The sequence below is a fragment of the Aptenodytes forsteri genome, unplaced genomic scaffold, assembly GCF_000699145.1.
Source record: "Aptenodytes forsteri isolate BGI_AS27 unplaced genomic scaffold, ASM69914v1 Scaffold166, whole genome shotgun sequence".
NCBI lineage: Eukaryota > Metazoa > Chordata > Aves > Sphenisciformes > Spheniscidae > Aptenodytes > Aptenodytes forsteri.
In genome coordinates this window covers 11147255-11159203 of record NW_008796110.1, presented here as the reverse complement: position 1 = coordinate 11159203, position 11949 = coordinate 11147255, and the positions used below count along the sequence as shown (strand labels likewise).

The following is an 11949-nucleotide window of genomic DNA, read 5'->3' as shown; positions in this document are numbered from 1 at the left end:
TCTTCAGGGGCAGCTAGCCAGTAGAAAACACCAAGTGCAGAAATTTCAGTGCAATTCAGGCTGGCTGAATCTGGGACCTATTGTCTTCTTAACTTCCAAGATGAATGCACTCAAATTGAAAGAGAAAGGATAATTACATTTTTCTGGTAAGTTCTACCGTTCAAAATGAAAAACTGAGATCTTTTTGTTAGATCACAAGAAGGTTAGGAATATCTAAATTTCACCTTCTCCTTTGTGTGGCTTTGGGTCCACATTAATAAGAACTGTATATAGGTATAGGCCCTCCTGCACATAACGGAGGAGTAAAAATTCACTGCTGGGTACGGCTTCTTCTTGAGTGGGTTGAGTATTTCCATCTTCCAAATCCACCCACTCATGAGACCAAATAATTTGGCACTTGATCCTGATAATACGATCCTCCTTTTCCTTCCCCATAGTCCCTGATCAGTAGTGAAACAGTTAACACGTTAATGTAAGTAACCACTGAGAACATTCATCTCAGACCTGCAGCAACTCAGATGTCCTAACAGATGTCATGGCTTTAGTTCCACCCTGTTTGCAGTTCCAAAGTTTTCTTTGCAATTGTGAGAGCTAGATGCTACAGGAATATGTGGAAACTTTGAAACCATAAACGGCATGGAACCAAACGAAGACATCTGCTTAGTTTTCAGAGAATCTGAGATGACAGCTCTGAAATGTGAGCTGCTCCAGCTGATCTTACAAATAAGATGCTTTCTGCTAGCCACAGACTGTGATACAGCTATAATTAGACCTCAGTTTCACACAGAGAATCCATTTTTCCTTGCATGAGTTTTTATAGTCAGCTATAAATAATGGGAACTTAATTTACATTTCTGCTGTTAATGTCCAGGACTACAAGCCAGTTTTATTGTTCCAATCTGTGCTGACTTCTCAGCTACAACTAGACTAAAAAACAGTAGAAGGACGTGTCATTAAAATAAATCCACAACTCCATACACTTACCAGAAATGCAACTGATAGTAGAATATATTATATATACACATATATATATTATATATGCACAAATGCATGCATACATACATATATATATTATGATTTATACCAGACTGAGTGACTGAAGTTCTTTTTTATGGCTATTATTTTTCAAAACACCTGATCATGAAGTGGAAAGAAAATATATGTAAAACAATTTATGCTATCAGTTCCAAGTTTGTAAAAAAGTTGGGTATTTCATGTACAGAGTTTGATTTGGGATGTTTATGGTCTGAGAATCTGAAGCACAGATGTTCATTAGTGTTAATGACACCTCTGTGATAAAATGGCACATACGTATAGAGACACCTTTCTGACTTACAGCTACCTACCAATCCTCAGGACAATCTTTGCTTCTGACAGTAAAGGTATCAAAATTCATAAAAACTGTCTGCAAAAATGTGAAGAACACCTTGTTTGGCAGAAGAACTGCATCATAAAGAACTAAGTATTACTGAATTCAAGAATAAGGAAGATAATACGTTCCCCTCACTGAAATATCCCCTCAAGCGCTCACTCACAAGACCTGTGAACCTGAGACAGCAGGAAGCCATTTGCCTCTATATTCAATCTGATACTCGAACCAAGAAGTGTACAGAGGGTATTGTCAGTCATCTGTCTCCTATGCACAGTTGGCTTGCAAATGAAATAAACGTGATCAAATGGGTAGCATTCATCAGCAGTGAGAACAAGAATGCACCTATTTTTTTTAAAACAAAAAATGCACGTGGCACAGGCAGTAAAAAAATCTCCTTTGCGAAAGCGCTGTTTTTTCTACTCCAGCTAATCAGTGCTAGTGCACCTGGATTCTGAATATTTATGACAGTGACATACATCTGTTAAATGTTCAGAAATAATTAGACTTTGCTGAAGCAAAGCTAATGAATTCCCCTGGAACTCTGTGGCAAAATAAACAGATGAAAGGTATTAATAAGCATTCTGGATTCCTTTTAAAAAAAAACCAAAACAACAAAACCCACAAATGTTTTCTTCCAGCACTGATTAATACTTTGTATAGCAATGCGTAGTCCAAGATTTTCTGTCCTTACCACTGCAATTTTCCCATTTGCAACACTGCAAAATCCACACATTAACAAATCATGCAGTTTCATTTTACCTTTGCCTGCACCTACAGCAGGACGGAGAATACCAGCTTTAATGGAGGAAAACAAGAATAGGAACACTATATAATTAGATACAACACCAAAGGGAACATACATATATAATTTCATTATAAACCATGAAAACATGCAGACTAGATAAAATGTATTAATTCAAATAAATTAGAAACAATCCACTTATGCTGAACACTGACAGACTATTACAAGACAAAAATTAATATACATGCATTTACAAAATTTTATTGCTCATACTTGTTAAGATCCATGATTTAAAATAAATGTTGTTCATATGCAACCTTAATACACTATTAGAGAAATTGCATACCAACTTATCTATAGCAATTCCAATAAACTATAATTTTGCTAAGCATAAAAATACGTGGAAAAGATGGTATCAAAATACACTTTTAATATTAAGATGTGCAAAATCATAAAAGGCATTCCCCCCAAATTTCCCCTTTGCTTTAAATTACTCTTATTTTATTAAACTTTCATATTTAAATAAATAACATCTTCAACAACAGAACTGCCAAAATCAGATATCTAGAATGGCTATAAACGTAAAAATCAATAGTGACAGGATTGAACAATATACTTAAGAGTATTTAAATATTATACAGTGTCACCAGTTACTTGGGGCCATAGATTTATTTCTGCAGCTTTTTTGAAGTTACAGTTTTTGCCAGCTCTGTGAAAAAAGTTTAGACCTCACAGAAGCTGTTGCATACTTCAAAAGAGAAATAATTACCTCTAGCCCTAAAGCTGCATCATTTCAGTATTGTTCTCTGTGACCAGAGATGGTCAATGAAGCAGAATAGGTGAATGGAAGAAGACCACTTCAAATGAAGTTACATGAAACTTTGAAGCCCAGAAAAGCCAAAGTCTTAGATCTTGTAAGTTTATATCAAAAAGAGGGGCTTTACACCTCTTTTGGGGCTTCCACTACAGTAGAAAACTTTTGCACATCTTTTCTTAAAAACTATTTAAAATCTTGTATTAGTGTATAGTACAGTTAAGAAAGTTCTAGAGAAAATCTTACTAGGGGCTATTTCCTTAATGGAAGGAAGGAGCAGTAACGTTTTTAATAAAATTTGTAGTGGTTTTTAAACTCAGTGGGTTTTCTTTATACATACCCATCTTACCTTCATCCATAATTGTTACTGCTTCCTCAGTTATCTGACTTCCTGATCCAACTGAAGTTTGTGCGTTAAAATAAAACTTGTACCGTGTGCTGTAATTTAAATTTTTTAATATCAAGCTGCTCTCGTTGGCAGGAATTCTTATCTCTACCAAGGGACCTAATTCATGTGTGTTGTTAACTGTTGTTATAAGAAAAAAAAAAAAAGAGTTCGTTAGGAAAATTGCCTACATTATTGTTAAAACAGGCTTTTTTTGCTTGTATTTATTTGTTTTGTTTGTCTGCTGCATTGTTCATTTCCGGTTATACGAATGATAATCTACAGTTTCAAAAGAAAGTCACCTTTTTTAAAAAGGATCTATGCGGGGGGGCTAAAATTCAACAGGGAGATGGGAAACACCTACAAGTTTTTTAAGTTCAAGTTCCATTCTCATGAGTATCTGAATCCAAGGCAATGAGTCCACATCAAATCATCTGAACTTACACACATTTGAAACACTGATCATTAAAAAATTCTGAAACTCTAAACAGCTGTATTACAATAAATTCAGTATGTTTAGGGAAAAAAATACTGAAGTGACTTGTATCTACTGCCAAGGAACAGTGGAAGTTGGTAAGTGGAAGAAAACAAACTTCCTTAACCTGTGGAGGTTAAGGAGCACACGAATCTCTCAATTTCCAGTGTCACTACTGACAAATTTCTGGGCAAGTAAGCAGTGGCACAGGGATCCTAAGGAAGTGATTTATAGCTCTGATATGAGTAAATGGCACATTTATGAATTTTTCATTTTAAAATTAGAATACCATGAAAATTGAAGAAGCAGACAACAATATAATTGGATGTATTTCAATCTACTTCTAATGATATTTTTTCTGCAGTTAGAATATAGGATTTGTAAGTAGTATCTTGCTTCTAACTTGTCTGTCAATTATATGTAGGACTTCACCTCCATTTTTCTGTGAAGCATGGTTTGAAGAAATAAAAGTAATGGAAAAATGCTAACCTTGTACTTGAGCAAGTGAAGTTTTCCCAATAGAGTCATCTATATTGTCAAAATACATTAATCTTTTTCAAACTTGTCATCTACAATGCAATCATATCTTCTGTACGTTATAAATTTAACGTAATTTTTTCTTAATAAATGGTTTGCTATTTGGTAGACATATTGTCTAAGTTAAACTTATATATTCATAATTAACTTACTTGGCTGAAACTTCAGTATATATGATGTCAAAACACCATTTGGATGGGTAGGCAAACCCCACTCCAGAGTCAGAGAGTTCAACGTTGGGTTAGTAATCTTCAAAAAGGAGGGTGAGCTAGGAACTTTTGAGAAGAATATACAGTAAATACAAAGTAGATTAACTTAAAACAGCTCATGAATTATTAATTCTTAAGAATATTACTGTATTGAGCCAGATTATTATTTTATTATGTCCAAGATGCAAATTCAGCAATTACACCCTTAGTGTTCTATTTCTGAATATACCATGTTTAGTTTATTCTTTAGCTTCTCATTTCATACCTCCTTCAGGGGTCTTAAATACTTTGTCTGGGCTTGCTGGTCCTTCTCCTTTACCATTAACAACTCTAACATTCAGCTTGTAAGAACTATAGGGCTCCAGCCCTGGCAACATTCCAAAAGTCTTGTTTCCCCTGAAAGTCAAGATCTTTTTTTCTACATGCCGCTTACTCCTTCTGGATAGACTCTGCACTTTCCAGTAGTAAACCTAAAGACAAAAGAAAATCTACAGTGAGTGTTTAGGTGTTCTGATTTTACAAACTCTTAAGCTTTTCCACGAGTATCCATGAATTGTAGGTAGGAATAACTGCAATTTTAGTAAGTTCAGTTGAGACACAGCATAGAGCTTTCCTGCTCCAGAAACAGACCTTGTCCAGAAACATTCATGTCTACACAACTGGGTGAAGACTATCATCTGCCAGTTCTGCTAATGCTCAAAGCCAGTTTGACACAAGTTCTGGTTTGGAACTGCATTAGTATGTGATGGTTCTCATGTTAGCAAGTCCATCTGAGAGGCCGGACTCATTCAAACCATCCATTCTTGCAGTAAGATGTCTACACAGCTTCCAAAGCAGAGTTGCACTTTGCTACCTTGTTATGTCACACACCTGACCATGCTATTCTCTGTGATGTGGAAGCCAAGCAGATATTTTAAATGGGAAAGAAACCAGAAGATTTGTCTGGGCTAGAAAAACACACAAGTTCTGAAAGGACTCTGAGGTTATAGTCATGGAATGATCTCTGCGCAGGGACAGGAAGACTATTCCTCCATTTATGTGACAATTAGATCAGACCACAAAGCTGATTCTGGTGTCCCTTTTGCTGATTGAGTTTCTAAGAAACTACAGACGAGCCTCAGAGGTAATTACCTTGACTGCAGTCTATTTACTACACAGTCTCTCTACCATGCTATCTGAAAAGATATTAAGTTACCCCTACAAAGACTTGTGTTACTACTAGGATTGTCACCTTCAAATACATCAATGTTCATTTTTCACAGCATAATTGTCATGCATGTATGATCACACGCTAAAACTGATAAAGCAATGTAAATGGGTAAAATTCTGGTGCCATTTAGGCCAACTGCAAAACACCTCTTTTATTAAGGAAGCTGGGATTTCACATATGAATTCAAAAAAGGGAGTTGTTAAGACTTATAAAGCCCAGCTAGATAGCTTATAAAGCAATGTTACACTAACACCAGCTTTCTATTGCTAACAACATATCATTTCACTCTAATCACTGTTAAGTGCCACTGTGTTTTACATGGCTTGAGTTAATGTTTTTCAGCACCACCAGCTGTCATCCTGTAGCTCTCATCCTACCAACTAGTGTAGAAAGCCGTTTAAAAGCTAACAAAAGCTTGAAGTGTTGGTACTATTAGTATTGAAACTCATCAGGTATAGTTCATGATATTTTAAGAATTGTTAGCCAGTAACTTTTCACAAAGCACATTATTATAGTTGGGTCATCACTTGTCACTAGCCAGGCTGAAATTAAAAGAGAGCTTTAATAAACTCAGTTTGATAAGCAGTGATTTGGAAGAGGAATATGACAGTAAAAGAGACTACCTCACATTTTTCACATACTGTATTGAATAACCACTGAATTCATAAGAATAACAGGAAAAAATGGCAGAAGTAACAGTGAAAAGAATTCTTTTTAAAATTTCTTCTTAGGTTTGAAATGCTTTATAGTACCACAGTATATCGCGTAACAGCTAGATTAATACAACAGCAAAATATGAGTGATGTGCTGTAGACTGCTGCTAGATAGATGTCTTCTTGCTTTGTTCATACATTTGTCTTCATGACATGACTCTTCAGAGAAATACCCCTCTCTTTATTAAGAAATGTGTGCCTAATGCAACACTGCATATTGGGCTACCGTCTGAAACAATTTTATTAATTATGAAAGCCTGAGTTTGCTAGTAGGATTTTGCTGATGTGTTTAAAAAGAGATAGTCATGTGCTTTGTAAGCTATGTCAATAACCAAGACATTTAAAGCGTGCTTGGCATCCATGAGAAATTTTCAGCTTGAATTCAGAGAAAGCTTTATAACAATAACTATCCACTAGGTCTTAGGACTTGTCATGCCTTGCCTAGTTTCTAACCTATTTTAGCTTGATTTAGCTGTATCTGCAAAAATTAATTAAGAAACTTTTGCTGCATCTGCAACTTATTGAAGGATATACCATTGTCTTGTTTGTCCTAGCCATAACAGCAAAACTACTCAGTGGTCAGGTCTGTTGTCAATCCTGTGGTCTTGAGCTTGTTTTATTTATGATTATTGACTAACTTATTTTAGCTTCAGTTTTGCTTAGCTTTGTGTAATTGTGTGGTTCTCCTCCCCACAGAAAAAAAATCATACTGTATACAGAGAAGGACTAATACACTAAACAGAAGTAATCATGGTATGACTAACCCCTTAGACCAGCTGGAGAGGAAAGTGTGCAACCCATTAGCAAATACAGGACAGAAAACAACCCTCAGAAAGTCTGAGGAAAAAGAAATCTCCATCTAAACTTGGGATGATGACAACTCACTGTAAACATGCCTTTGATGGGTGAGAACTTAACACCTGATGTATGGGCAGACGTTTGTGTCTATGGATTTTTTTGTATTATTACTGATCTTTAACAGAAATTTGTTGATTTGGATTATGAGCATTAGTGTTGCTGTAACTGGATTAATAATAAGCATTAACTTCACTAAATTCTAACTCTTTAATCCTCACATAATGGGACGTTTTATTTTGGTTGCCCATTTGTGTGTGAAATACCAGGTTGATATGAGACTGTCATCTAACAGGTAAACATCTAACAGACTAATAAGTCCTGTTTTTCAGCTGAGTTTATTATCTAGGGCAAAGCACCACACTAACTACAAATACTTATGCTAGCTCATACAGAACTAGCTTGAGTCTCTCTGAACCGTATTTTGTGCCAGGTAAGTGACATCCACATACCAGGAACTTACATTCATGTGGTAACCAGCTGTAACGCACTGAAGTTTGGTTTCAATGCTCTTGAATGCTATTCCTCCATTTTATAAGTGTGATGTACATTTATTCTCCTCCAAATATTCTTTACTCTTTTCATTTTTCAAATATTTCTTTTTCCTCCTTTCATTTAAACAAAAGTTGTTTAAATTAGTCTGTCTTACGAAGTAACCTAGTTCAGGCTGTGTAACTAGTTAGAACATATTTATTAGTATACTTGTAGAGGAGCAAAGAAGTAATTATTTTTTATTTTCTTCTATTGTTGCATAGGAAGTCAGTGTATCCTCTCATTCCACTCTTCTCTCCACAACCAGTCTACCATGCAGAGTCCACTCTTGAGTTTCTTCTGATGGGCTTCTAGTGCAATCTCTGAAGCAACTTTTGCCATCAGATTTTCCCTGTTGTCCAGGGACACCCGTTCCCCCAGTTTCTAATCTTGAAGTCCTTCTGTCTCCCATTCTCTATTAGTTGCAGTCTTTTGTCTTCAGCACAACCTTCTCAGCTATCATCAAAGCCAGCACATTATCTTACACTAAGCTTCCTTCAATTATATGTACTCTCCAAATCTTCTGCCATTTCCTGTCTCCTTAAATTGAGCTTTTAAACTGAGCTTTTTCCTGGCCCCCAAAAAGACACAGCACCCAGCATAATCTAGCAAGTGGCCAATTACTCAGATTTAAAGATGTGATTAATCATATTATGGCAGAAGATGAGTAATCTTAGCATTAGACCTAGAAGAGACTCCTACAGAAACTATTTCTCCTCATCCTCTACATATCCTTTTGGAATAAGATCTGTAAAACTATTATCAGTTTTTTAATCTATATAATGTGTGCAAACTTAATTGCAAACACATCCCGTTTTTCTTCAAGGACAATGTCACAGGAGGCTAGTGCTACAAGGCTGGAACATTGCTGAACTTTAAATCAATTGTATCAATGCTGTTGTTCTTGTCAGCAAAACTTGTGAGCTCACTGAAAAGCAAGAGTCCTTTTATATGTTAGTTACTTCAATCTGGATACAGTCTCATATATGAAGAGTGATCTATTTTAATAAATGAGGAACAGCAAGCTTTTGACTGTACTTACTTTGTACCCTTGAAGGTGTCCTCGGACCGTTTTTAGTGGAACGGGGTCCCAGTGTACCTTTGCCAATGTGCTGTTAATAACATGAACCTGCACATTGCCTGGAGCAACCATCGGCACTGTGTGGAAAGGGTGCAATACGTACCTAGTTAGAATGACACACCACACTAACATACTTTTTCAGAATGAGTCTTTGCATTGCACTCAAGGAGTAGGTTAAAATGTTCCTATGTTAAAAAGCTGACCTCAGGATTAATATTACAGATTATTATGAAGCCTTATTATCTCCAAATTACTACTTAATTAATTTTAATTAAAAAAATAACTACTATCCCCCCTTTTCAATATTTTAACATTTTAAATACCCATTTAGGTTACACATTTAGTTGCTCTTAGTAGAGTTGAGTCAAACTACAAAACTTACAGTCTTCCCCTGAATGTCCAATCACCTCTGAGGGCTCTGGTGCATATCCCAGGTCATTTAAAGCTTGTACTTTTATTTCATAGGGAACAAAAGTTGGTGTACCAGACACAATATATTTCGATACATTTGCAACTATAACAGATGTCCATTCATCATCAACATCTTTCTGACGCCAGCTGACTTTGTACTGAAGCCCTGGTCCATTAGACTGAAAACCTTTTAAAGACTGAAATGAGAAGAAATATTTTTTTAAAATATTCTGAAGCATCTGAAAAATCCAAAGTCACAAAGGAAATATACTGATTCTTCTTCAGAATTTTACTGAAAATTTACCACTGTGTTCTGTGACAGAGAAGCACTGCTGAAATTTCCAAGCCATGCAATTTAGGTTTTACAGGAGGTCAGTTTGGTTGCTTTTCATTCATTAGTAAAAATTACATTGAATGGTGATCCTGGCTAATTCTCACGCAACCATACATTGTGATTTCTGTATACATATTTTGTTTTCAAATATTTCTTAAGAAGTGGAAGAGGGAAAAACAGACTTACACCAAGTCCCTATAAACAGTGTTCCCTAGACAATGTTTCTTGCCTGATGGAGATAGATAGATATCATCTCTCTGACGATAGAGAAAACTTTTCCACAGAAGTTTTTTAGTGGAAGAGTGCACAATAATTTGGTTTATCACAAAAGTTGAGGGTAGAATCAGGATTCACATTAGAATTAATTCTAAAAATAAGACTCTACTTGAGATAAACCACCATTTACATATTTAAGTTTTCCTAAATTGGTAGCAAAACATCCTGTATTACCAAATTCATGGCTTATCTTGAGAAATCACTCAAGGAAAATACAGCACCTTAAAATTTTATTTTTTTTTCATAATGCATGCAGCTTTTTCCTGAAAATGAAGACGGGGAAATGTCTGGATTTTACTCTTTTTCAAGAATGTTTTAAGCAAGCAACGCATTGGGTATTCTCATAGCGTGTTCACAGTTAGATCATTATTATTTCTCTAAAAAAATGCTACTCAGACCTGAAAACAAACAAATGAAACCTCCAAAAAACAAACTTACCTCCCATGTTATTACCAAATTATCAGGTTCTGAGCCTATCCCTTGTACATTAGAAGGATTTTCATCAGGGTCTAAAAATAAAATATTTACACATGAATAAGAATGACTGCTGTTTGCATTCCAAGCAAATTCAACACCATTCATAGTATAAATCAATCACTGGTAAGCGGGAATAGTTATTTACTTGCAGATTTTGTCAGGTACTGCTCAGATGGTTCACTCGGCTGACTTCTGCCAATCTCATTGACAGCTATCACACGGAATGAGTAGTTGACGTACGGAGACAACTTCAACTGTACTGTTGTCTGAGTTCCAGGAACTTCCGTCTGGTAATGCCATACCCCTGGTTCATGCAGCCCATCTTCATACTCAATCACAAAGTCTGTAAACAGAAATTGAATCCAACTTTATGTCAAAACTTGCAACACCTTCCTAGATCAGCGTAGGCATTTCTGAATGAGCTAATCAGAAGGGAGTGATCCAATCAATGTTTTTAAGAATCATGGAAATTGAAATACAAGTACATAAACCAGAACAAATATAATGTGGATCTCAGAAGTACTGCCTAGGTAGAAATATAATAGAAACACACTTACTTTTATTATTTGGTAATCTCACTAATGCAGCTACCTGTCAGGTAACACGTTATTACAAGAGCTCTCTCTCAGATACTGGATTTTAACGTAACAGGAACCCTTGAACTATCACAGCAAGAAAGTGGGACAAGATTGGAATTTTGATGTAAAAGTAATATTTGGCTGACAAATATATTGGTCTCAGTTGTATCAAGCTGACAGTAAGTAGTACCTGTACAATATTAAAACTAAGTATTCCATTTTCCCCAGTGAGACTGGCTTAGTGAAGAACTATTTAAAGTCAAGAACCAGTACTTGAGGAAAGTTTTCGAGAACGCTTTTCAGTATCTTCAAATTAAGTCAAGGAATGTATGTTCAGAAGCTAAATTTCTTGAGAGTTCTCTGTGTGAACATTACAATGATTACTATTAAGACCCTACAGAGTATATAACCTCAGGGATAAATAGGTTTGTAGAACTCCAAAAAGAAAATCATATTCATTATCAAAGACAAAGGGCATTTTTTTTCAACTGTGAAACAGCCAAAAAAGATTCCTGGCTCTTAGGTATGAGATACAAATTTTGAAACACTTAAGAGGAATTGTTAGGATACAGTAAATAAATGGGAGAAAATGTGTAATCTGAGTATATTCCATGGAACCTTAAGTTTAGATACACGAAATTTACATGAGCATCAAATGTTTGTGTGTTGTGTAACAACATTTTTGCCCTATCTCATGTATAGGTGTGAACAAGAAGCCAGAATATGACTCAGAATACATCCTGTTTGCACTACTAAAGAAATTCTGAGGGGCATCTAGAAATTGCTTTTAGAAGAATACTTACAGTACCACACAGAAATAGTCCACAACAGTCAAACTGTTAGCCAAGATGTTCAAGAAGTAAAATAGGTAAGTAGTACTAATCATAGCCTTCTGGACTTAAGGCTTGCAGATTTCATCCTGACCTGAGGAGTAAGAAAGAGGGAAAAC

The 11949-nt window shown here is 35.6% G+C and overlaps 1 protein-coding gene across 3 annotated transcripts in view; it reads right to left on the bottom strand.

Moving 5' to 3' along the window:
• NRCAM (neuronal cell adhesion molecule) overlaps positions 1-11949 on the bottom strand; it is a 71648-nt gene that overhangs the window by 26537 nt on the left and 33162 nt on the right. For 2 of the 3 annotated variants that reach the window (XM_009286848.2, XM_009286853.2), the window contains 7 exons: positions 10568-10765; positions 10384-10454; positions 9307-9532; positions 8886-9001; positions 4800-5004; positions 4478-4600; positions 3278-3454 (listed from right to left, as the gene is read on the bottom strand). In XM_009286848.2, coding sequence (XP_009285123.1) covers positions 3278-3454; positions 4478-4600; positions 4800-5004; positions 8886-9001; positions 9307-9532; positions 10384-10454; positions 10568-10765 — 1116 coding nt within the window. Of the gene's footprint in view, positions 1-2131; positions 2168-3277; positions 3455-4477; positions 4601-4799; positions 5005-8885; positions 9002-9306; positions 9533-10383; positions 10455-10567; positions 10766-11949 lie in introns of all 3 variants that reach the window. The other variant, XM_009286847.2, reaches the window with a different exon arrangement.